This window comes from Neovison vison, chromosome 4, assembly GCF_020171115.1.
Source record: "Neovison vison isolate M4711 chromosome 4, ASM_NN_V1, whole genome shotgun sequence".
Lineage (NCBI taxonomy): Eukaryota > Metazoa > Chordata > Mammalia > Carnivora > Mustelidae > Neogale > Neogale vison.
Window position 1 is genome coordinate 54,418,400 of NC_058094.1, and position 27,255 is coordinate 54,445,654.

The window sequence follows — 27,255 nt, forward strand, 5'->3', positions numbered from 1 at the left end:
TGTAAGCATCGTGGAAGTTTTTCCAAATTAAAATTTGATCCACCCGTTCATTTATTTGTTTCAGGGTTCTGACAGTCGGTTGTGTTTATAGACCCCTGCAGAGCTCTGTCAGCAAACTTTGTCAGCAAATGGGAAACATGTAGCTTGGGCGCAAAACCTCTTTATCTTCCCATGCTCTGACCATAGAGACCACCGTGCTCTTACATACATCCTTGGTACTTACTCTTCGATGGAATGGTCTTCCATTCCCTTATTACTGAGCCATTGTTCTAGACTGGTTATACTATCCTAATTCCAAACTCAGAGTAATTATCCTTTTGAAAAGGTCTGTCAGGTGTACACCCTGTCGTGACATAGCCCATTTGTCTTCTCCAAACCAGCTTGCTTTGTGCACTGTTAGAATAGCTGGAAAACAGAAATCAACACCAAAAAGCAAAACCCCTTTGGCTACAGAAATCTCTTATATATTTAAAAAATGTATATTTGAAAAGTGCTAAGGCCATGTAGAGTGACAAGTATTTAGAATTTGTCCAATCTTTTATCCTAAGGCCCCCTTAGCAGCTGGTATCTAAAGCAGGCTTGAGTCAACACCCAAGGTTGTCCAAAAGGCAGAGTCTCAGACCCCACCCAGACCTCTTAAGTCAGAATCTGTTGCTTAACATGGTCCCTGGGTAGTTTGTGAACATATTAAAGTTTGAGAGGCTTTGGTTGGAGACCTTCTACATGAGCCTGTAATCATAGAAACCACTCATCATTGTGAGGGGCCATCAAACTTGAACTCAAACTGTATTTATAAAGTAAAGTCTGTATGTTGGAAATGAATTACCTGGGTATATGGTACATGTTGAGCTATTTTCCGTTGTTTTCTGGTGTGCTAGTAATGAACCCTCTTCATTCTGAGGACAGTGGTGGCAGCAAGATGTCCTGAATGGATGAGAGATGACCTCATTGAAAGAGTGAGACCTTTTTGTATATTTTGGAGTCTGACTTCTGAATCCTTGGTGATAGAAAATTCAGGCATTCTTCGGATTTCTCAACAGGTTGTGGTGTTCTCAGTGAAGGGCTCACCCAAAACCTATGTCTAGAGAGGAAATGGAGTCTCACTGTCATTATATAAGTGTAACTCTTGCTCTCTCTCTCTCTCTTTTTAAAGATTTTATTTATTTCACAGAGAGAGAGGGAACAGAAGCAGGAGGAGTAGTAGAGGGAGAAGCAGGCTTCCCGCTGAGCAGGGAGCCCGATGCGGGCCTCAATCCCAGGACCCTGGGATCATGTCCTGAGCTGAAGGCGATGCTTAATGACTGAGCCACCCAGGCACCCCATAACTCTTGCTCTTTTAATATGTCAAAAAACATTTTTTAGGAAGAAAAAAGGGTCCCTGGCTTGTCTGTTGGACATGAACTTCAATTTCAATTATTTTGAGAGAGCAGGAAAATGTTCACCTAGAATATTAGCTCCTGCCACATGAGAATTTCTTTGCAAGTCAGTGGGTCAAGGATATGGCTTTGTACTTTGTCAGAACTCCTTTATCACTTAGAGTATTTGCATTGAGGTCTCAATAATTTGAAGGTTGTTTGCTAATTTATGCATTTTTCTTCTGGAGAGGGGGTCCCAGAGAGGATGGTGTTTTCTTGTACTGTGCTAAAATGGACTTTTCTCCTCTTAGGGCAAAAAAGTAAAGCTAGAGAGAGTAATGGCATTTCCATAGGGGAATATTTCCTAACATTCTCCTGTGGTTTCTAATCTGAGGGCTGACCACCCCCCGCCCCCCCGCTCCCAAGGGCTAGCATTTGTGGAAGAAAGCCAGAATGATTCCTTTTAGAATTGAAGGCCCCCCCCCATCCCTGATCTGCCTCCTGAGTCTCTCCATCACAAACACTACAAACACACAAGCCCTACCTTGTCTTCTCAGAGTTCCACCCTTCTCCCTCCACTGGCCTCTACTTATCTGTCTGGTGCCATCACTCTGGCTAAAATTTCCTTAAAATAATCCCCAGGATACCCAGGTCCAGTGACTTGTTTGTAAGTCTCTGTAATATTTGGTCTTGTCTGCTTCCTTTCCTCCTGTTGTCCTTGTGATGTTGGTCACTTGGGTTTCTCTTCCATGTTTTTTGCTTCTACAGAGCATTAGAGCCAGACCATCTAGGTTCAAGACCAACCTTCACCATTGACTAGCTGTGTGCCCAGGGGAGTTAATTAACTTCCATGTGCCTAGTTTTCTCATCTGTAAAATAAAGTCAAGGAAAAAATCCTTCCTCATAGGGTTGGTAGGAAGGGCAAAGAAGAATGTCTAGCGCATAGTTAAAGTTTTCTAGGGATGAGTCGTAACTGTTGTTTCTGCCAACACCACCGTCATCATCACCATTGCCATCATGAAAAGGCATTTCCTTGCCCTTTGCAGCTTCTTTGACCTGCTTCCTACTTGCAGGTGTTCCTGCCTTTTTTCTTTCTTTATAGGTCTGCTCTTCTCTTGGGCTTTTCCTTGATGGTTCTGGGGATTCCCACATGGATCTCTTTATCCTTGACCTTTTTCTGAGCCCCAGAATCCAAGAGTTTCCCTTCAGAAATCTCCTGAGCAATATAAACCAAGCTGCCAAAATGGAACTCATTCTCTGGTCATCTAGAGCATCCCACCCTCCTTCCACGGCTCCTCTTTTGTCGTCCTCTTAATGCAGCCCCCAACTTTCACAACTCCTGCTGGGGAGTCACCGAGTTTGGTCTTTTCTGTCACCCCCGGGGCATCCAGTTGGGTTGCCGTACCTGTCGATGATCCCTCTGTGGTGTCTTGCAATGTGTCTCTACTTTTCTGTTCCCACTGTTGTTCCCGGGAACATACCCTTTGTCTTTGTTCAGGCTGCCATAGCAGGTCATCTCTAACGGGGTGGCTTAAACAGCAGAAGTTTCTTTTCTCGCCGGAGACTGGAAATCCAAGATGAAGGTGCCAGCAAAGTTGATTCTGGTGAGGTCTCTCTCTTGGGCTTGCAGACGGCTGTCTTGCTGTGGCCTTATGTGGCTTTTCCTCTGTGCGTCTGAGCTTTCCTGGTGTCTTGGCCTCTTCTTGTAAGGATACTATTCCTTTTGGATTGGGCCCTATGACTCCATTTAACCTTAAATAACATTGGAGATTAGGGCTTGAACATAATGAAATTTGTGTGGGACACAATTCAGTTCCTAACACCCTTGCTGCTGCTGCTGCTGCTGGTCTCACTGATTTCCCATCTCCTCTCTGTAATCCATCTTCATATGGGGGCAGGAATGATCTAAAAGTACAGCTCTGACCCTCTCCCTCCCATTGCTAATAACTGGAGATGGCTCCCTTTGCTTTGATGCAGTGTGAGGGGGATTACTGCTAGGAGACTTGAGGGCAGTGTCTCTCGTTCCTCAGTTCCCTACATTCACTCATCCGGAAATGGAAGAGTTCCCACCCCATGGGTTTGTAAGGATGATATAAATGCAAACCGATAGTTGTTTTATTATTATAGAAATTCACGTTCACATTCCTGAGCCTGCCACTTAAGTTCAGCTGCTCCCTCACTGTTACTCCGAGTGTGGTCCTGTGTGCTTTTTGGGTTCCCTCTTCCAGGGTGGGGATTAGGTTCCCCACACCCACCCTGAGCAGTTCTCAGACACACCAGCAAAGTTTCCAAGAGCTCAAGTCAGTTCTGACACTGTCTACCCAGAAATAGCTGTCACTCCAGTCCCTCCAACCTCCCCCAACCCCTTTTAGATGCTGGTTATAAGCCCCAGGCTGTTATCTGTGCTTCTGACCTGGCCTTCTACACATTGGAGGTTCCATTGACCTCCTCCTTAGGTCTGAATAATGTGCTAGAGCAGCTTACAAAGCATAGGGAAACACATTTACCAGCTTATTAAACGGTATGATAAAGGATATGACTCACCAGCTTGATGATGAGATAAATAGGGTGAGGTATGTGAGAAGGGCATGGAGCTTCCACGGTCTCTCAGAATGTGGCACTCCTCAAAGCCATGCGTTCACCAGCCTGGAAGCTTTCTGAGCTGGGTCCTTTCCGGTTTTTGTGGAGGCTTATTTGCCATCCTCAAGATCGCATAAGGCTGCCCTTCTCTGATTCAACGTGCAGGTCCTCCCGCCTTCCCAGTGGGCGTGGTCAGGGGGGCGGGTGGGACTGCAAGGGCCAGCCCTCTAATCACGTGACTGGTCCTTTTTGGCAACTCGCAGCTCCCCTTGGTTGGGGTCCTTAATAATGAGAGATACCCATTTCACCTTTAAGGCTCTGTCTGAAGCATTTTCAGGAACTGTGTCTGAAGACCAAACACATGTGCCGGGTGCTGTGAATGACCAGACACGTATTTCTCATATCGCACGTGCTCGCAGCCTCCATCACCTGGAGCCTGTTCGTGACATGGACTCTGCTTGGTGATTACATCCTCAGGTCATTTGAATGTCATGTCTTGGCTCATTGCCTGGTGCTTAACCAGCTTGCTCCTGCTATAGGAAGGACCCAGGCTTTGGAGACCGATCACCTGTTTGCCAATTCCAGTACTTTACCGAATAGGTTTTTGTTTTTGTTTTATATTTCTTAAGATTTTATTTATTGGGACACCTGAGTGGCTCAGTTGGTTGAGCAGCTGCCTTCAGCTCAGGTCGTGATCCCAGGGTCCTTGAATCGAGTCCCGCATCGGGCTCCTTGCTAAGTGGGGAGTCTGCTTCTCCCTCTGCCTGCTCTGCCTGCTGCTCCTTCTGCTTGTGCTCTCTCTCTCTCTCTCTGACAAATAAATAAATAAAAATAATTAAAAAAAAAAAGACTTTATTTGTTTGATAGAGATCACGGGTAGGCAGAGAGGCAGGCAGAGAGGGGGGGGAGAAGCAGGCTTCCCTCAGACTAGAGAGCCCCATCCCAGGACCCTGAGATCCTGACCTGAGCCAAAGGCAGACGCTTAACCCACTGAGCCACCCAGGCGCCCCCAACAGTTGCATGTTCTGTGCATATTCATTGGCTGTTAACATGTTACCCCATCTGCTTTATCATTCTTTGTGTACGTATGTGTACACACAGGATAGTTTCTGAATCATTTGAGAGGAAGTTGCATGCATCATGGCCCTTTACTCCTAAATCTTTTCTGTTTGTATTTCCCAAGAATTAGAGATATTCTCTTACCTAACCCCAGGATAGTTTCAACTTCAGTAAATTTGATATTGATAAAATAAATTTGATATTGATATTGATAAAATACTGCCTTTCCATTCCAGTTTTTCTAACTGATGCAGTAATGTCCTTCATAGAATTTATTTTTTCCTTTTGGGGCAGGCCTTCAGCAGACTGGATGAGGCACATCCGTGTTGGGGAGGGCAATCTGCTTTACTCCATGTCTACCGATTCCAGTGTTCCTCTCATCCGCAAACACCCTTGCTGACATGCTACAAAAGTGTTTAACCAAATCTCTGGGCATTTTGTGGCCCAGTCGGAATGACACACAGAGTCAAGCATCACATATGGACTCCTGGATTTCTCTTTCCAGTGATTTATAATCCACTGCTATCCTTAATTCTATCAGTGATGAAATTGTCATATATTTGGCCAGCTGGAGCTCCTTCCAGCTGCCTGCTGTGTCACTGTGACATGTCCTCAGTGTCCGATATTAGTGACCTGCCTCTCCTACTGGTGATGACATCATCTGTCTGTGTGCCCTGTAAGGCCCCTCCAAGTGAATTGTTGTATGTGTTGGGGAGTTTTTACATTAAGCTCTCCCCTAAATATCCCTTGAAATTAGGGAGAGCCTGCTCATACATATTTGAGTGAAGTATTAATAGGCAGGTAGGAACTTAATATTCTTAATAGTCATTTTTACTTACTCCATTTTATTTGCAGTAACATGAGTCATCTAATGGGTTACTGTTCTGTAGTATGCGTCGTATTGGCTGGCCTAAATTAACTTATGAGCTGCTCATGGACTCCCTCTGCTGGCAATACAGCACATAAACACTTTTCTGGGGTTGTAGGATAGATCTGTTCTGCCCATTTTCTTTTGGTTGGTTTCTCTCTGATTATTACACAGTTATGGCTCGTCCAGTACAGACCGTTTTGGAACCTGATTTATTTACTGAATGTATAAAAAAGATCATTTCTTATAAAATCCGTACATTTCTTCATCATCATGTTAATGTTTAGATAATTTCCACTTACATGAAATAAATCCAGCATTTAAATAATTCAGTGTTAGTAGGCATTTGTATTTATTTTTTTCCTATTTTATATAGCACCAAAATGAACATTCCTTGTACTTACGCCCCTCACGTGTTACTTACTAAGTTGAGCTTGATTAGTGGGTAGAAATTTGACAGGTGTAAAAATACAGAGAAGAGATATTCTAGTTTGAGAAAATTGCCTAAACCAAGCGTAGGATGTTTTCCAAAAACAGGAAAATCAAGTTTGGCTGAAACATGGTGAGGATTTAGTGGGAGATGGTAGGAAAGTAGGTATTGTGGGACTCTTTCTAATTCTAACCATAAGTAAGCAGAATAGAAATGTACTGGTTTCATGGGACGCCCAGGATAGCTGGGTCAGGGGGCTCAGATGCTGCTTCTCCCATCCCTTACTTACTTCATTTCTCCTTTCCTCTCTGCCCAGACTTGGCAGTGGTTCTCTCAGCTTTAGGCTGGAGGAGAAAAGAGACCCTTGGCCCCTCCCAGCAGGCATCGGATAGCTCAGGTTACAGGCATTATTGCTTTTGTCCATGACTCATCCAGTCATCTTCAGGGAAGACCTATTGAAGGCACTGTCTGGGTCATCCCTGTAAACAAGGGGGCCAGGCTGCGTGCCTGTGCTAGATCTGAAGCCCAAGCCCAAGCCTAAGACAGTAAGTCGGCCCTATGGTAGACAGTCCCTCGTGGAGCAGGTGACAGGAAACTCCTCAAGAGAAAGAGAGTGTTAAATAGAGAGCCCTGCGGGCCTCTTCCCCGTATGCAGGCACCTTGCTGGCTGGTCTGCACCAGAACACTCCAGGTAGGTCTGAAGTAGGGTGTGGTCAGTGAGAGAAGACAAAGAAAAAGGAAAGCAGGAAAAAAGTTGGATCAACAGCTCCTGGTGGTGCCTCCTTATAGAGCAGGAACACTGGGCAGGGATTCCTGTGAGGTCAGGCCTTGGGCCTCCTTGGGATGGCGCATTTAGAGATGGGAATATGGTCAGGAAAACTGGTGAATTCAGTTTTAGGCTTGTTGATTTTGAAGTTCTTCTCGAATACCCAGTGGAAATGTCCAGCAGGGCAGAACCAAATCTTACCTGGTTTTTCCTACTTTGGGCCAGTAGTCCCAACAGTTGGTGATGACAAGTCACAGATGCAAAGGCTTCCCTCCTTGTTTGGGCTGTGCCAGCAGACGCTTTCTGAGTCCCCGCCCTTTCAGCCTCTACCTGTGGGCAGCCTGCTGTCCATTTCCAGAGTCATCTTTGTGAAACATTTTGTTTTGTCTGAACTTCGCTCAAACACCCTCAGCAAATTTTGCTGCGTGTTCTGTGATGTATAAAAGTTGTCACTCCAGGTCTTTAACGGGTTGTCTTCAAGCTACATTTCCATCTTTTCTGTCTCACCGCTTCCTTCTACTCCATACACGAATCTTGAGTCAACTGAATTTTTGCCATTCCCTTAACATGTCCCATGCTTTTCCCCCCTCTTGGCTTCTGTTCTCACTTGCCTTACATGCTAGGGTGCCTTGACTGGGATCTGACTGGGGAACTGCAGCTGATTTAGAGAGACAAGATGTTAGCAAGATTGTGCCTAAGCAGGTAGGGTAAAAATTTTAGACGGCACTTAAATTCTCCATCCTCATATTGACGAATACGATGTGCAGCGTCCACATGAGCCATTATTGGCTTTCTTCATGCTACATTGATGAGAGCCCAAACTTCAGAGTGGGCATCACAATAGAAAATGCAGTGCCTGCCCAGAGGGGAACGATGTGGAGGCACAGGGGGACTGGCAAGGGGACATGTCCCCTTCTGTGTGCTGCAGCTGGAGCGAGTGCTGAGACGAGGGATAGAACCTGGGAGGGCTTCTAAGAAAAGGTGGCATTTCTGCCTGAGTCTCAAAGGTTGAAGGACTTCAGAAGGCAGAAAAAAGGTAGCATCGCAGGCAGAGGGTGTAACATGGATGTCCCCGCTGAAGGTCAACGACATGGGACATTTGAGGGCTAGCGAAAAGTGTGGAGATGGCTGTGCCTTGTGTTGTATGTGTGTCTGTATTAGATTTTGGTCTTAGTTTGGGTTGCTACAATAAATTCCTAAAGACTGGGTGGCTTATACCAACAGACATTTATTTCTCACAGTTCTGGAGACTGGGAAGTTCAAGATCAAGGTGCCAGTTGATTAGATTCCTGGTGAGAGCTCTTTTTCTGGTTGGCACATGCTGTCATCTTATGTCCTCACATGGCCGAGAGAGAGAGCTATCTCTCTTCGTTCAAGGATGCTAATCCCATCCTAGGGGATCTTCTCCTGGCCTCATCTGAACCTGATCACTGCCCAAAGGTCCCACCTCCTACTACCATCACTGTAGAGGGGTTCAGTATATGAATTTTAGGGGACACAAACCTTGAGTCCCTAAGACTTTCTACTGATATTCAGTCCCTAAGACTTTCTACTGCCTGTGGCTCTAGGAAGAAGAATAAGTATTGAGAAGGAGAACAGTTTTTTCTACCTGTTACTTAGTGACCAAATGTAGAGGGTATTGATAGGGCCAGAGGCCCGTCAACCACACTCTAAGCCAGAGACGTGATCCCCATCCCATGCCCATCCCATTGCAATTAGAGATACTTTGGATTTTAAGAAGCCAGACTATTCATTTTTTTAAAATAGTAATAATAATGAAGAAGCCATTATGTTCTATTTCTCACTTAACAGCATTTACAGTTGCAAATTCTGGTAAATTTTAGAAGAAAAAGGCAGATTTTTTTTGTTATTGAAAATAAACTTTTAAAAACTCAAATAAGATAAAGTCTTGCCAAAAATAGAGTACAACAGGAGAAACAAAATAGAAAATGAATCCTAAGTTGAGATGAATGTAGACTGTCTTGGTGCAAAGATGTTGTATACAGTAGACACAGATTTCTTTTTTTAATGACTGAAATATTTTAGGTTTTGTATTTGCTCCCAATCCAGGGAGAGTGTATTTTTATCAGGTCAATTTGCAGAGCTAGAATATGGCCTTTTTTGGTTAATGCTGTGATAGACCATTGCCCACCTAGAGAAGGATTGCCTTTATTTTTACCTCCTTAATAGTAGATGAGCCATTCATTCAACAGCCACAGAATCTTCCAGAGCTATCCCTTGAGCAAAGGCAATGGTTAACACAGAAAGAATCTGCTAATAAGACTTGTGTTGAAGAAGATGAATTTAGTGACTTAGAAATCTTGCTTCCAAGGTCCCTGAGACCCAGGCACTCTGCAGGGCGTGGGCGGCGAGCGGCAGTTAGGCGGCCCCTGCCGGTTTTCCTGCAGGTTAATTGCAGACCTGCAGGGGTGTGGCCGCAAACCGGGAGGGGGCCAGGATCCTGGGAGCTTTGCCTTCAGAGTTGATTCGTCTCTCGGATGTTTACTTCAGTAAAACCCCGTCTTTCCAGGGAAGGAAAGGGGAAGAAAGAGAAAAGGAGGGGAGGGGGGAGGACAGATTGAAATTTTTGTTACACTAAGCCAGACGTTACTTTAGATAAAGTAATAATGGAAACACAGCTTTATTTCTAGAGGAAGTTGTACTTAGGAAGCTGATCGCTAAACCTGGGAGCTTGGCTTTTAGGACTCTGTTGTAATCCAGGATGGAAAAAAGTATCACCCCGATGGCTTTTGTAGGAGATTACTGACTGGTAATCCTTCCTTGTCCTAGAAGATTAAGTCCGCCCTGGTGTAATTGTGGTCAGCTGACCGTTTAAAAAAAATTGTGGTTTCTTGTAATTGTGCCAGAAACAGTTTGCTTGGACTGTTTGTACATCTGGAGATACTGGCGAACCTGGCCCTCCTTTGTTTACCTGTGAAAGCGCCGCTCCCCTGTGCTGGTGGGTCCATTATTGACTGGTATCAACAGCAGGTGGTGGATAGAGCCCTGAGGTTGCTCCAGATAAGTCATTAATTAAACAGACTTGCTTGTCCTAAGGGTGCGAAGGCTCTGAGAAGGAAATAGCACACCGGGGCAAGGAAGCCAGGGTCTTCAGACCCTGGGGTTCATTTCTTCCGCAAGGTTGCATGGGACTATGACCAGAGCGACATTCAACTGAAGGGTCCCAGGCGCTTATAAGACGATGCGTTCTGCGTTTTTCTGGAGTGGACTGTAGAGAGATGGATTTTTATGAAGATTACCAGTCCCCGTTTGATTTTGACACAGGAGTGAACAAAAGCTACCTTTACTTATCTCCTAGTGGAAATTCGTCTCCATCCGGATCACCTACTCTTCAGAAATTTGGTAACTATTAATTTTCTAAGGTTAAATTTGCTGTGACAAAACTTGGACACGACCTGGGCTTTGCTGTCTTTAAAATTATTAGTGTCAAGAGCTACCGTGGTGTTGCTGTGTTGAAACAAAGTGAAACAAAGTGAAACAAAGCTGTTGCAGAATCCAAGCAGAGAGAGATGGCTCATTAAGTATTTAGAATGTGTTTATTTATACATAAAACTTTGATTTTAAAGGTGGTACTCGATAGGAACACTAGAGTTCTTCTGATCACTTTGAGTTCATTGAGCTGATAAATCACAAAAAAGGGAGAATTGGAAGGTCTTTGCTTGTGGCCATCTATGTATGGTTTATTAAGGACTCTCCTCCCCTAAATTTTGTCTTTGTTAAATGAGGCTTAGGCATCTGAGGCCCTGATGGTGTTTAAGGCCCTGCTAGTGGACGTCCTGGATTTTGTTCTGGAGTCTTGAGAGCAGCAGACAGAAATACCTAGGCAAGAGATTTTTTTTTGAAAAGAAGACCTCAGTGTTGCTGTACCTCTGGAAGCAGTCATTCTTCACAGGTGTCAGTCTGACCTCGTTCTGAAGGCCGGGTGCTGGCTGGGAAAGTCTTCGTTTATACTCACACAGGGCAGCAGGAGCCTGACCATGTCCTCCAGGCCAGTTCGCTCATTCTACAGGGAAAGCCTGGAGACCACTAGATGACCTACTCTGAAACTTGCCAGAAGTAAGCAGATTTTTCTAGAAGTTAATTTTTTCCTTATTAATGAACAATGGGTTTTAAGTTTACAGAGTGGATCTTTGAGAAGGAAGCGGTAAAGGATATAGCAGGAAACATGAGTTTCAGTTGTGTACATGCCGACAGTAGAGAGTGTGCTGAAGCCACATTCCTCTAACCATTATTTGTAGCTGTAGTGACCTTTGGGGATGGTTTGGATTTCCAGGCAGGGAAAAATGTTGAAGATACCAGGTTAGAGCTGGTTTCTAGAAGTGGGGACTGGGAGGCAGCTGCTAGCAGTTGGCTGGGAAGCCCTCTCCCCTGCTGTCCTCTCCTTGTCCTGGGGGCCCACCTTGGACCTCTGTAATGTAGGGGATCTCCCCTATGTGTGGCCCCTAAAAGGATGGCATCCTCCATCCTAACTAATAAATCCTACACATAGAAAATGCCTCAAGAGCAACACACGGAGGATTCCTGAGTGGCTCAGTTGGTTAAGCATCTGCCTTCGGCTCTGGTCAGGATCTCGGAGCCCCAGAATGGGCTCCTTGGTATGCAGGAAGCCTGCTTCTCCCTCTCCCTGCTTGTGCATGTGTGCTCTCACTCTCTCTGTCTCTGACAAATCATATCACTCAGTGTTTAAAAAGAAAAAGAAGGGCGCCTGGGTGGCTCAGTGGGTTGAGCCGCTGCCTTCGACTCAGGTCATGATCTCAGGGTCCTGGGATTGAGCCCCGCATCGGGCTCTCTGCTCAGCACGGAGCCTGCTTCCTCCTCTCTCTCTCTGCCTGCCTCTCTGCCTACTTGTGATCTCTCTCTGTCAAATAAATAAATAAAATCTTAAAAAAAGAAAAGAAAAGAAAAAAAAAAAAAGCAACACACGATAGGTAGTTGGAGGTGGGCGGCAGAGTAAAGCCCAGGTGACAAGGGGCCATGGAAGCAGAGATTGCAGTTCTGTGACTTCAGGTGGATTTTGGTGATTGTGTGCAAGGGTTTGAGATTCATGGAAGGATTTACCTGGCTTGTTCTCGCTTTCTTCTACTCTCCTTTTATCTCTTTTCACCTCCGTTCACTTTTCCAAGTTGCAGTAATTGCTGCCTTTGGATGTTTTCTGTTAAAAATAAAGCAGTTAGGAAAGTTGACAATGTCTCCAGGCAGATTTCAAACAGTTTTCTTTCCAATCCCTAATAGCAGTGTAGGAGATTGGGCTCATGATATTAAAAACTATATATATATATATATATATATATGCAAGTAAACAACAAAAATGTACCCATTAGTGCTCAAGTTTAGAATTTGCTTTAATTAGAAAAAAGGAGGGGGGAGAGCATTAAAACAAACAGAAACCACCCAAATCAGTCATTTAGTAAGAACACCATGATCCTAAAATACCAAATAAAAGAGGATCTACAACAGTCATCAGCCGGCTCTGTGCCCTGGACCCCTCAGGGCATAAGAAGCCTGCAAATCTCTCTGAGGTGTAGATGGAAGGAATACTATGTCTTGGGTGCATTTGTACTCTTTGTATTTCTAAGTAGGAGCTCTTAGGACAGATACATTATAAATACATGTAAAAGTTCCTGTGGCTTTTGGTCACCTTACGCTTTCTTTTTTCCTCCTTTTTTAAAAAAAGATTTATTTATTTTAGAGAGAGCGAGCAAGCTGGGGTTGGGAGAGGGTAGCAGAGGGAGAGGGAGGGAGAATTCCTTGCAGACTCCGAGCTAAGCGCAGAGCTCTTCACGGGCTCAATATCAGGACCCTGAGATCACGATCTGAGCCATCAAGAGTCGACTGCTAATGGACTGAACCATCCAGGTGCCCCCACTGTTCATCTTCTTTTTTTTTTTTTTTTAAATTTTATTTATTTATTTGAGAGAGACAGCATGAGAGGCGGGAAGGTCAGAGGGAGAAGCAGACTCCCCATGGAGTTGGGAGCCTGATGCGGGACTCGATCCTGGGACTCCGGGATCGTGACCCGAGCCGAAGGCGGTTGCCTAACCAACTGAGCCACCCAGGCGCCCCCACTGTCCATCTTCTTAATCAGCAGACAAGTAGTGCACAAAAGGGACCGATGTTAAAAGGATTCCTACTCAGAAGGGTTGGGACACTGATCTGAAAAACATATTCTCTGATACTTATCCAGGCCATTGTGGGGCAAATGAGAAAATAATGAGATTTAATCTATGGGCAGAATGTTCCTAAGAAGCAGTCTGAGTGAAGGAGCGGACGAGGGCCAGTGGCTGGAACAAAGAGAGGTAGGTCTTTTATTAGGGATTTTTAAACTCTTTGATAAAACCAGCCCACATCCAGAACGCCCTACAGGTCATGACCCACAACCCTCATCAATACCAATATCAATAACCAAAGCAGAATTCTTTGGAAACAGAACTCATCTTGACTATTCATGATACACCCTGATGATATCTTACTATTCCATTTGTTCTTTTTAAAATGCTCATTTGGGGGGCGCCTGGGTGGCTCAGTGGGTTAAAGCCTCTGCCTTCAGCTCAGGTCATGGTCTCAGGGTTCTGGGATCTGCCCACTTTGGGCTCTCTGCTCCACTGGGAGCCTGCTTTCCCCCTCTTTCTCTCTCTCTGCCTGCTTCTCTGCCTGCTTGTGATCTCTCTGTGTCAAATAAATAAAATCTTAAAAAAAAAATGCTCATTTGGTACTGCTCAAGGGATTTCACAGCCCATGGTTTGAAAAACTGATTTATAATTTTCAGAATCTGGAATATAAGTTCCATTAGGGATGTCAGTATTTCTTAAACCATTGTTCTTCCCTGCTGCCTGAGACAGTACCTGACATCCTTGGCTCAACAAATGCTTGATGAGTGAATGAAGGAAATGAAACTGACAAGGACTAATTCACACTCTATCTAGCTCATTTTCCAAGTGTGAACATGGAGGCCAAGAGAGGTTCTGTGAAGCCCCCATGTCACGGAGCTCAGTTAGCCTACATTGGGTCTCACACTCATCCCTCGGTCTTCACGCCAAGCCAGCATTTTTGTTTTGTTTTGTGTTTTTGATCACACTCTCCTGGCCTCTTTGGGGATGGATATTACGGAACAGGTTTATCATTCCAGGTGTAATATTTCCTTCGTCAGGGGCTTTACCGCGTATGGTGTACTGGGTTCATCCATTCTGTCTTGGACTTGCCGATTAGCACAGCTGTTTCCGCTAGTGTCCTTTGCTGCATTTTCTCTTCCTTTCAGTGAACGCCTTTGGAGAGAATTTCCCAAGCCCTGGGAAAATTTCCCAATGTCCTCTTAACATTTTTTATTTTATTTTATTTTTTTTAAACACAGAGAAAAACATAGCCCTGTTGTATAAAACACCTTTGGTTATTTCTAGTGACTTCAGAAAATAGGAACAGGAGCCATTTAACAATCTGACATTTTTAGTTTTATGCTGTCATATTTGAAATTCTAAAAACACAGGGAAAAAAATCAGACTGGAGTTCTCTTAGCTCAGAGTCCTTCTTTCTGTCCTGTTTTATTATGCTTTTTGGTTTCTACTCTGTGTTGTTCTCACTTCTTTTTAGGGAAGTCATGATTCTTGAAAGTTAGGCATAATTAATTGTGAAGATGTTAAACAGCAAATGTATGGTTTACAAAATAAAAATCAGAGAGAATTGAAATTATGAAGAACTTCCTTATTCCTGCAAAGGAAATATAAGAATGGAAGTGATTTCCTCCCTGGGGATCCCCAAATTTCTCCATGGCTGACCTTTGTTCTCTCTGTGGAGTGTCCTAGTTACTCATTTTACACCTGATTGGGGTTGGGAGGATAGGTGGTTCTGAAGTTATCAACTGAAGGGCGCCCCCCTCCTTTTTATGATGAAAGAGATTTAAGGGTCAGTTCAGGAGTTTCTGGAGGAGGTGAGTAAAGCATTTGGAAATACTAATGTGTTCTACCTTTCAGATCTTTCTTCCCTCTTCCATTCTTTTGGTGAAGTTTGGAGAGGGTGACCTTTTTGGGTGGGAAGTTGACTTCTCTTCTCTTCAGGGCCCTGATCTCTGAGAGGTGAGTTTCCTAAGCTCTCTGGACCCATCTGGGTCCCAGTTCTCTTTTCCCTTTTGGCCCACCCCCCGCCTCAGCCCACTTCCATTCCTCTCTAGTGGCTCTGACGCTGCCCAATTAATCTTCCAGGTTCTGGTTCTTTCCCCAAATGGAGTGAGTCAAGTTTCCTCAGCTTTTTGTTCCTGCTGCCTCGATGGACGGCAATTACTCATCTCCTTTTTCTCTCCTACTGTTGTACTGTTACTGCCACGGGTGAACGTGGGAAAATTCTATCCTTAAGAAATATAAAGTGTTCATGGCCTGTGCTACTGCATCTCCTTCTTTTGAAGATAATCCGTGTCAAATAGCTGGTGTCCCATACCTCCCTGGCATTGAGTCCGCTGTTTCCAACCTAGGGTAGTTTCACCCCCTGCAGGCATTCCGGCCACCGCCACTGGAGCCGATTCTGAGGTGGATTCTGAGGTGATTCAGGTTGTCACAACAGCAGTTGGCTTTGGGGAGGGAAGGAACATGCCCCCATGCCACATGGGGTGAAGCACAGGAGAGCCCCCTCCACAAAGAATTACCCTGCCCAGCATGCTCCTTGTGCTGTGGTTGAGAAGCCCTTTGGTTTTGGAGTTTCTTGAAAGGGGTCTTGCTTGTTTAGGATCTTACTTTGTTGTGGGGATCTCCAGATATTCCTCTGCCCCTGCTGGAACTTCGTGGCATTCGGAAGCACAAGCTCCAGAGAGTAGGGACCCCAAGCACAGACTTAAAAGAGGAGAAATAACTTCATCTGTTGATCTTGTTGGATAGAACCACTGAAGACATTTTGAACTCTATGTTGTATCTCTTTGTGTCTCCAGGTTTTTAAAAGGCACGCATTTCCTCTTGTGCCTAAGGAAAACAATCCTTAGAGACTGAAAACAATCCTTAGAGACTGAAGTTTTTTATTCCAACCCTGGTCCTAAAGCCCTTGTTGCCTCTTTAAAGACTGTGTAAGAGAGGTGTATACGGTTTTATTTCCTAGAGAAACTGCTAGGGCTCGATTATACTCTACCAGATTCTCTCTTGGGTAGGCCCAGTGTTAACTAAATAGCAAATATTTTAGACTCCTCCTCTGCAACGTCTTCCCTCTTAAGTGCTTATCTTGGGAGCAGCTGACATCATATTCTTCCCTCTGGAGTATCACTTGTGCGGCATCCCCTCCCCCCCATAAAGGCCTGGTGCTTTTGGCTGTGAACACACTTTGTAACATTAATGTATATGACCTCCAAATGTAACAATCTTTGTATAGATTATGTATGAGACAGAAGTTGTATTTCTTTAGAAAAATGTCATTTCATGTGTTTTATTTTTTATAATTTTAATAAAATAATTTTATTAAAAATTTTTTAAAGATTTTTCTTTATAACAGAGATAGCAAGGGAACACAAGCATGGGGGAGCTGGAGAGGGAGCCTGATATGGGGCTCGATCCCAGGATGCTGGGATCATGACCTGACCTGAAGGCAGACACCTAACGATTGAGTCACCCAGGCCCCCCTTATTTAAAAAATTTTTTTTTTAAATTTTATGTCTGTTTTCAATAGAAAAACCTGTGTAGGTGAAAGCAGTGAAGTGAGAATGAGATAAAAACCAAAAAGTTCAAATAAGGTAGGCAGTGAAGGGAGACAGCGTTCTTACTCCAGCTCAACTGTGTACCTTCCTATAATTGATTTATTCCGAGAGGGCTAATGAGTGTCTGTGTACCTGTTACTGAGCTGGCCTGAAAATGCAGGATCGGAACACAGTGCTAAGGTCACAGGTTGCCCAGGCCATCAGGCTGTGTTCTAAGTACAGTCGACATTACAGAGTGTTATTCTCAAAGCAGAGCCTGGGCATGGATGGGATCCAGGGAAAGGCTCCAGAGCAGGAGACACTTAAAACTGATTTATTGAAATGAATGGGAATGGAAATAAGGAGAGGGTTTCCAGAAGAGAAAATAATATGTGCAGAGACATTAAAAAAAAAAGAGAGCATGGCCAGCGGAGGTTGTTGTACAACATCATGAATGTTGTTCACGCCACTGAATTGTATGCTTAAAAATGGGTTAGGATGGCAACTTTTATGTTGTATATTTAACCACACAAAAAATTAAGTGGGCAAAAAATGTATGGGAGGCACTTTATTTTACCTTTTGAATTAATGGATTACTTAAAAAAGGCACGTTTTTGTAGGAACTGCAGCTTGGAAGATATGGTGAGTGTTGGGCAGGTAACAGCAGTTGGGGGGGATCGAGTAGGTAGGGTGGGCTCCAGACTGTCAAGAGCAAGAGCCTTACTGGGAAGTGGGAAGCCCTAGAAGGATTTAAGGAGTGCTATGGTCAGAGTCCTGCCTTAGAAGTTTACTCTGGTGGCAGGGTGGTGAATGGATTGGAGGGACCGACCATGAGGGAGCTTTAGGGCAAGAATCTGAGCAAGAAATTGCCAGAGCCCGAAGAATCAAGGCAGGAGTGGTGAGTTTGGAGGGGAGGCTTGAAGTAGGTGTCTGGGGGAATGAGATGAGGCCATATCTCAGCAGTAAGAAAAATCGGGGTCGTTTTATAGGAGAGGAGATTCCAGACCAAGGTTTGGTGCTGATGCCTTTTAGATGTCACATGACATCATGATTGACAGCTGTCATGTTGAAGATGCAGGGGAGAGGCCGATGATGCCAGGTGACAGGGGAGATGGCAGATGAAGGGGCCTATGAGCCATGCTTCTGGGAAGACTTGTAGCATATGGAAAAGTGGGGCAATCGCACATCCTTACTAAAAACCTAATACCTGCCCACTCTTCATGTTCACAGTCCTTTACGCTGCTCCACAGAAACTCGAGAGTCAGGTGGTAATGTGTGTGTGTTGTTTTTTAAATATGTAATGGGTTTTGGGGGTACAGGGACAGGGCTCAGTTTCCTAAGGCTGCCATAACAAAGTACTCCAAATTGAGTCACTTCAAACAACAGACATGTGTTCTGTCTCTGTTCTGGAGGCTCGAAGTCTAAAATGAAGGTGTTCCTGGGGCTGTGCTCCTTCTGTAGGGAAATCCTTCCTTGTCTCATCTAGCTTCTGGCGGTTGCTGGCAATCCCCGCCTTCCGTGCCTTCTGCTGTATCCCTCCGGTCTGTCTCCATGATCACGGGGAGTGGTCCCTGGGCTTCTGCGTGCCTGTGTGTCCCTGTTGTTCTCTCTGGGTTTCTGTGTCTACATTTCCTTCCTCTTACAAGGATGCATTGGGTTAGGGCCCACCCTAATTTACTGTGATTTCATCTTGACTATATTTGCAAAAGCCTGTTTCCAAATAAAAAACACATTCGCAGGTCCTGGGGGTTAGGAAAAGAAATGTGCCTTTTTGGGGGACACAAGCCAACCTACGGAGCCATCTAATTTCAAAGTTCATGGCTTTAGCTACTCTTGAAAAAAAAAAATCTCCAGCCCCAATTTCCTCATCTTCTTGAATAAAGTGTTTAAATAAAATGATGCAAAATTTTTTCAGATCTGAAACTTTATGAAAATGGCTAAAAGGTTTTTGAATGATAGTTATAGAAAGTCTTTTTTTTTTTAAAGATTTTATTTATTTGTCAGAGAGAGAGAGAGCACACAGGCAGACAAAGTGGCAGGCAGAGGCAGAGGGAGAAGCAGGCTCCCTGCGGAGCAAGGAGCCCGATGTGGGACTCAGTCCCAGGACACTGGGATCATGACCTGAGCCGAAAGCAGCTGCTCAACCAACTGAGCCACCCAGGCGTCCCAGTTACAGAAAGTCTTGAAGAGAAAAGTTGTTGATCTTAATTGGGTCAAGGGTGAAAGGTGCATGGAAGGGCAATGGGGTGGGTGCTTCCAGTGTGAGGTGGGACAGGCTGCAGCCATAGCCCGGGCAGAGGGGTGCTCACCAAATCCTAATCATGCCTTCATTGTCATTGTGGGTTCAAAATTTGTATTTAAAAAAGGCTTTTTTGCTGCTTTCTCCAGTTGAAATTTTTGGGAGGATATGTCACGTAGGTAGGTATGCATGGGACAGGGAAGAGAAACTTGGTTTGAATAAATCTTTAATTGGTACATCAGTTCAAATAAAGCATTATCAAATGCTTTGTTCTTGGCACCATGAGTAGTAGCAAGATGAAAAGATGATGATGGGACATCAGGACTTTATAGTCTGACCTTGGGACGTGGTCAAGACTGAACTCTTTTTCCATTTTTCCTTGTTCTTCCCCACCACGCTTGCGCAACACACACATTTCCGCTGCTGCCAAAGACCGAAGCACTTCGTTTTCCTCCAATTACCAAGTTCTCAGAAGCGTGGGATATTGTATTTCATCTCTTCCAAGGCACTGTGGATTTTAGGATGTACCATTAGAGTATTTATTCATTAAGGGGAAAAATTGCTACAAGTTAAAAGCTGAAGAGACACTGATTTAATTCTACTTAAAATTTTGTATGCTTATTAACCCTCTTTTCGATTTATTCAGACACATGTGTTGACCATAACACTCCCGTCCATGTATTTTTTTTTAGAGTAAACCAAGTTACCGTTTTCTTGCAACACCTCATGCATTGCCTAGCTTACTGGAATTGCTTTTCTGCTGGGAATAATCCGTGTCTTGCTTTATTTTCCTCACACAAAATGTTGTGATGCAGACTTTCATGAACAAGAGGCCTGTGCTGAGAGGTCTGTGATGTTCTCAGTTGCTGACACCTTTTTTGCAAATTTTGGAGCATGTTTCCTGGGTGACAGCTATGCCACAAGGACTGCTTTATTGATTGGCTGTTCTTGAGTTCCCAGCTGTAAATGTAAAGGAAAAATCTGTTTTAGGATTGATGGGACATGATCCCTCGATCTGTGTTCATCTTCCCTGTCACTTCCCTGGCGGTGGGCCTCTCACCTGGGCTCCTAGCCATTCCTGGCACTTGGTGAGCTCTAGGCTCGCTCTCCACTGCAGAACTCTTCAGGGGGAGACAGGCAGACTCTGCACATCTACAGGAATTAAGGAGGTGGCTAAAATAGTAACAACCAGAAGAAACAAATTATCCCCAATCTCAGATCCCTTGGGCTCTGTAATGGTATCCGTGACCTCCAGCTGGGGTCCACACGTGTTCTTACACCCTCGGGGGATGTTGGAAGTCCCTGGGGAGGAGGCCCCAGCCCTCTGCTTCCAGCTTGTCCTTCGTTCTCCCTGCTCCCTGGAATTTCTCTAAAAGAAAGAGAAGGAGCAAGAGTTTGGAGTCAGAAAACCTGCATTTTAAATCTCACCTGTGATTCTGGGCAGATTACTAACCTCAGAGGGTCACACTTTCCTGGTGGGGATAAATCGTTCTGCTTTCATCAGGTGTTGGTTGTAAAATTTTTTTTTCAAAATGAGATCATGTGAATCTCCCTGGTTGGTGGATTAGATCTCAGTAAATATTGATCATATGTCGTCCTTCTTTGCCATCTTTGAAAAACAGTTTTCCATCAGATTCTGAGGAGAACTATTAAAATTAATGATTGAATAAGAATTTTTTTGGGAGTTCTTATGGTTTTAAGTAATTAGATGTTAAAATGTTCCTGTTTCCCAACTTGTGTTGTGAATGAGAAGTCAGTATTTCTTTTTCTCCTAAAGCCAGACTCTGCCCCTACAGTAAATATTGCACTCTTGCTGAACATAGAGGGAAATTGGATAATACCTAGAAAAACTAAGGCTCTAAGTTTGGAGAGACTGTACATTTGGAAGAGAACAGATTGCTTTTGACCTCCTCTGCCAGGTTCTTTTCCTTTGTATAGAGTCTATTTTTTTTTTTATTTTTAGAGATCTTATTTATTTGACAGAGATCAGAAGTGGCCAGAGCAGCAGGCAGAGAGAGGGGGAAGCAGGCTCCCTGCCGAGCAGAGAGCCTGATGTGGGGCTCGATCCCAGGGCCCTGGTTCATGACCTGAGCCAAAGGCAAAGGCTTAACCCACTGAGCCAACCAGGTGCCCCCTTTGTACAGAATCTTAAGTATTATTGCTTCTAGGTCTCTTACAGGTGTGAGCTTCAGCCCCTACTCGTCTTCATCTGTCCTTTGGAAATCAATGATTTTAAGTATATACTTCCAAATCAAGCTGTCTCAGTTCAAAATTGTAACCCCACCATGCATTCAGGTGTGTTACTGTGGGCAAGTTGCTCTGTAAGCTTCAGTTTCCTCCTTTGGAACTGGCAGAACTCTGCATCACAGAAGTGGTGTAAGTGATGTAATGTGTTTGGACCACTTAGTTCAGATTTGTATATTATACATAGAATGTACTCTGGTGGTGCTGGCTGTGGTTATTCGTAATTCTCTTAAGTCGTGACTGTTATGTTTTTGTTGTTTTGCCAGTGATTTTGATATCTGCCTTTTTTGTTCTTCGTGTTCCTTAATTTTTCATCCCTCCCCACCCTGTTTGGTTACCCTAAAACAAACCACACCTTAAAATTGAATTTTGATAATTTGCTGCCACCTACAGGCTGATATGGAAAAAAGCAGAACCTGTAATTACTAGTGATTGGGAATATAAAATCTCAAGGTTATCTTGAAGTCCTGAAGCCAGCCATGGACAACTACATGACCCCCTTTTCTGAGACATTTGTTTTCCCTGGCAGCCTAACTAACTTGGATCAGAATCCCCCGAGATTGTTTCTGGAATTGGGCAGCTGTGCATAAAGCGTTATTAGTAATTAGATATTACATTTTCCCCCTTAAGCAGATTTACAAACTGTATTTATTAAAAAAACATGAAAGAGCCTTTGTTTTTTAAGGTATTGTTTAGCACCAGAGTTTTTTTTTTTTTTTGAGTCCTGTTCTGGTTGGAGACTGGAGAAGTCTGAACAAAACCTTAAAAATAAAATAAAGAATATTTATAATTAACTCTGTGTGGTTCTGACTGCATTGTCATATACGATTGCTACCATATACTCCCATCTTCAGTCTCATACTGTCTCGTCACATAATCTGGCAGAGGGGATATGTTTGTAAGCACACACGGGCCCTTCTCAGTGATTTCGGACGATACATACCTTATCCACAGTTTGATTTGGCTGCAGTTGGAGTATGAGGGATCCAGTGGCAGTGAGCAGAGGGTAGGTCCAGTAAGGCCTGGGTGCTAAACAATGGGGAATTTTGTCTGGAAAACAACAGGGAACCAACCACGAAAGGATTGTAAGCCGGACAGTGACATGATCCGATTTCTATCACAGAATTCTCTTGGGCAGTCTGAAGATATTTTAGAGGGGGCCTGCAGAAGCAATTACTCATTGAGCTTTTTTTCCATCTACGGATTGTACCTGTCACACCTGGTCTGTGCATTAGAAAGCTTAATCATATTCTGTTTCCACCTCTAGTTCGTGTTTTTTTTTAATTCTCTTATTTGTATTACTTTTATTCCTTAAAGGGTTCTGTAAACACCTTCCAGATAGGCTCTCTTTTGGTACCGTTATGCTAATGATGATAGCTGTTACAATTATTAGGTGCCGTTAGCAGTTAATATTGTGACAGACCCTGCAACAGGTGTCTTTGTACCCTGTACACGATGGACATACAGATTGTGTCATTGATGCGTATACTTTGAGGTTTGCCCTGGTGCCGGCTGCTTGTTGAACAGCGAGGTTATTCTCCCTCCTTCCTTTCCGGTGCCTGTAAAGTCCGTCATCTGCTGCCTGGCATCTTGATCTGGGCGGGAGAGCACATTGCTCTGTGACTAAGCTAGCATGTCTCAGAAATAACCTGGGGGTGTTGGGAATCTGCGATTGCTCTAATGCCCACTGGCAGAAAGAGGCAAAGAGCAGGAAAAGGAGGAGAGGTTTCTCTGGTCCCCTGTGCCAGAAATCTGTTGCCAGAGGAGACTGAACACCCAGACCTCGGAGACATGGAAATGCACACACAGGGCTGTGACTAGGATAAGGCAAGGTAGGCAGCAGTCACCTGCCTCAGCTGTAAAATTTAAGAGGGCACCAAGATGCTCTGTGATCGAGACCAATAATAGATTAATGCAGTTTTCAGAAAAATTAGAACAAAAGCACAGTGAGCAAAATACTGAACTTTTAAAGAGACAAGATCAAGAATGGTGCTGTGCAAAGCCATTCTGGAGCCTGAGGTGGAAGGAAAAGTCAATGATACTGAGCCCATTTAAAATTTTGATATTTTCTTCATTACAGATTCTTTGAATTAACTTTGATTTTTTCAAAAATATTAAAGTATTTAAAAAAATTTTGGGGGTACCCCCTTATATTTTGCACTCATCATTTGGGGGGCTGCTCATGGACCCATTGCATGGGTGGCTGGGGAGATGAGAGGGAGAGTTGTTGAGGATCAGATGCCTCCTTGGCCACTCAGAGAAGTTCTTAAGTTCTTCCTGAAGGACTCCTAGTGGTTGGCTCTATGCCAGGGGAATGGCTGTACCTTGTTGGTCTTAAATAATGTGGAAAGCTTGTATGTTGCTGTTGATCATTTCTGTGTACATTAGGACTTTTAAAGGTTATCTGGGTTTTTATATAGATATATATGTATATAAAAAGACATATGTATAATATATATCATAATGTCTGTGTTACAGATATATACCTAGAATAGATAAAAAATATATAAAAAGACATGTATAATATATATCATATATGTCTGTTACAGATTTATACCTATAATACATAAAAATAAAGATATATATATATTTTTAAAAGATTTTATTTATTTATTTGACAGATCACAAGTAGGCAGAGGCAGGCAGAGAGAGAGTGGGAAGCAGGCTCCCTGCTGAGCAGAGAGCCCGATGCGGAACTCGATCCCAGGACTCAGATCATGACCTGAGTCGAAGGCAGAGGCTTTAAACCACTGAGCAGACCCAGGCGCCCCTCTTTTTTTTTTTTTTAAGCTACAGGAAGGTGTTTCCCACCTCCATTAACAGTGGAAAGAACTGTAATAAACTTTATTTTTAAATTTTTTAAATAAAATTTCTGTAGGTGTTGAGTTTGTTCAGTTCTTGACTAGATTAAGTGCTGGATTTGGTTAGCAGAGGAAGCTAGAGACATTTACAAACCCCTTTCCTTGTTAGTGTGAATTACTAGTCCTGCTGATTCACTAGGTCAGCATTAAAAGCCCTGGCAAGATCCCATTCACGGCCTGCTCTGACTCTTCCACTTTGCAGTAACTGAATTATGACTGAGCAAAAGAACAGAAACTACGCCATTGCTGTATTTTCCGAATTCATACTTGGCAGAATAGATAATTGGGTAGTTTTTTAGTGGTAGCTCAGACTTTTGTCCTTACAGGAAGAGCCAGGCCATTTGAAGGTAGAGAAAGTTGATGTGTGGGTCCAGTCTAATTGTTTTATTCTTGCGGGGGCAGTGGAGGAGCCTAAAGGAGAATTTTACTTCACGTACCTTACAGACTTTTTTTTTTTTAAATTCCAACCAGGTCTGCTGAGAACAGATCCAGTCCCTGAGGAAGGAGAGGATGTTGCTGCCGCGATCGGGGCCACGGAGACCCTGTCAGAGGAGGAGCAAGAAGAGCTGAGAAGAGAACTTGCAAAGGTCAAGATGCATTCCTTTTGGGACTTTGTGCTTCACACTCACAACTCATTTGTGTTTCTCAGGCACATGGTAACATCTCTGTTCCAGGGGAGAGAAAGCAACATACAGTGACCTGTCCTAGAGCTCTGGCACTGGGGAGAGGAAATAAAAGAATGTGATGCTTTCCTATGAATACAGATATCTACTGGGTGAAGTGGGTCTGAGAAGTAGTCGGGAAGGAGGAGCACTAGTGAACGTGACCTGGGGGGCCCCACTGGGTCTAACACTCTCGACTTTTCAGCTGCATCAGTGCCTGTGTTGTTCCCTTTGCTGTGCTGTGGATATATGTGGGCTCTTCCAACCTTCTTTCCCTCCCTCCTTTCTCTTTCTCTGTTATTCGTAAAATTAACCATTTGAAATTAACCACAGCAGTTAGCGCTTTCACAGCCTTTTGCTGCTGTCACCTCTGTGTAGTTTCAAAATGTTTCCATCACACCCAGGGGAGACCTGTACTCATTAAACTGGGATCTTCATTCACCCCCTCCCTCACCCTCTGGCAGCAATAACCTGCTTTATGCCTTGTTTTCTATGGATTTACTTCTTCTGGATGTTTTATTTAAGTGCAATCATACACATTACCTTTTGTATGTGGTGTAATGTTTTTGAGGTTCATTCTTATAGCATGTATTGTGAATTGGTACTTAACTATTTTTTAAAAAAGATTTTATTTATTTATTTATTTGAGAGAGAGAAAGAGACTCACACAGCACGTGTGTAAACGTGATCTAGGGGAAGGGGCAGAAGGGGAGGGAGAAGGACAAGCAGACTCTGGGCTGTGTGTGGAGCCTACGCTGGACTTGATCCCATGACTCTAAGATCATGACTTGAGCCGAAATCAAAAGCTGGATGCTTAACTGATTGAGCACCCCAGGTGCCCGTGGCGCTTTATTTTGAATGATAGTCCATTAGATGTGTCTACCACGTTTGTTTATCTGTGTGTTGATGGAGGTTTGGGTGGTTTCCACATTTTTCCTATTGCAGATACTCAGCTAAGGACATTTGTATAAAGGTACTCGTTCGAATACCTATTTTACCTATAGACCGTTGGGTATATACCTAGAACTGGAATTGTTGCATCAAATGGTAATTCCATGTTTAACTTTTTTGGGGAACTGTCAAACTAGTTCCCATAGCAAGGACGCCATTTTTCATCCCAATCAGCAATTTCTCTACATATTTGCCAACATTGTCTTTCTGATTATGGCCATCCTAGTGAGTGTTAAGTGGTGATACGTCATTATAGTTTTGATTTGTATTTCCCTAGTGACCAGTGATATTGAGCATTCATGTGCTTATTAGCCATTTGTGTATCTGCTTTGGAGAAATGTCTGTTCAGATCCTTTGCCCAGTTTTTCTTTTAATTGTTTTTGTTGTTGAGATATAAGAGCTCTTTACCTATTTTGGATATTAGACACTTTTTTCAGATATATAATTAGCAAATATTCTCTCCTAGTCTATATATTGTTTTTTCACTTTCTTCATAGTGTCTTAATGCATGTAAGTTTTAAATTTTGATGAAATCTAATTTTTCTTGAGTTGGTGGTGCTCTTGGTGTTATATCCAAGAATCCCATTTTCAAGGCTCAGAGCATGAAGATTTACCCTTATGTTTTCTTCTAAGATTTTTAGCTCCTGTATTTAAGCCTTTGATCTGTTTGAAGTTAATTTTTGTTTGTGGTTTATGGAAGACATCCAGCTTCTTTCTTTTGCATGTGAATATTTAGTTTCTCCAGTGCGCTTTGTTGAAGATACTATCCTGAATGAATGCTCTTGGCATCCTTGTGAAAAATCAGTTGTCATTGATGTAAGGGTTTATTTCTGGACTTCGGTTCTATTACATTCATCTCTGTGTTTATCCTTTTGAGAGTACCACACCATTTTGATTATTATAGCTTTGTGGTGAGTTTTGAAATTGGGGAGTAGGAGTCCTTTACCTTTTTCTTCTTTCTCTAATTTGTTATTTAGGGTCCTTTGCAATTTCTTATGAATTTTGGAATCTACTTTTCTACCCACAAAATGTGCCCTTGGGATTTAGATAGGGCTTTTATTGAATCTGTAGATTGATCTAGGGGCGTATTGGCCTCTAAGCAATATGGAGTCTTCTAGTCACTGAACATGGAATATCTTTCCATTTATTTAAGATGTCTTTAATTTTCCTTTTAGCTGTGTTTTGTTGTTTTCAGTGTATTAGTCTTGTATTTCCTTACATTTATTCCTAAGTATTTTATCCATATGTTATGGATACTAGATCCTTATAAAATACATTCTTTGTGCCTTAAGGGTCATTCTTTTATATATATATTTTTCCATTTCTAAAATATGTGTATTTTATATATATATAGTATATAATATATACATTGACTTAAGGAATGGTAGCTGTGATATGCTGAGCTAGGTATGTTGGCAGGACAGTTTAACCAACAAAAGTAGGGAATGCACTGGGCCATGTTTTGTTCAGTAAGGTTGACAGTGGTCTTTCTCTCCAGCTCTCATTAGGGAAAGGGAAACTTCAGAGGAGTGTTAAGGGGTATTTATCTTTTTTTTTTTTTTTTTTAAGGGGTATTTAT

The 27,255-nt window shown here is 43.3% G+C and overlaps 1 protein-coding gene across 4 annotated transcripts in view; it reads left to right on the plus strand.

The window, feature by feature from the left end:
- The window catches only part of TPD52 (tumor protein D52), a 104,943-nt gene that overhangs the window by 56,672 nt on the left and 21,016 nt on the right, over positions 1-27,255 (plus strand). For 2 of the 4 annotated variants that reach the window (XM_044245401.1, XM_044245403.1), the window contains exons 1-2: positions 10,076-10,421; positions 24,535-24,650. In XM_044245401.1, the coding sequence (XP_044101336.1) occupies positions 10,298-10,421; positions 24,535-24,650 (240 nt within the window). In that variant the 5' untranslated portion in view covers positions 10,076-10,297. Of the gene's footprint in view, positions 1-10,075; positions 10,422-24,534; positions 24,651-27,255 lie in introns of those variants that run through there. The other 2 variants (XM_044245404.1, XM_044245405.1) reach the window with 2 other exon arrangements.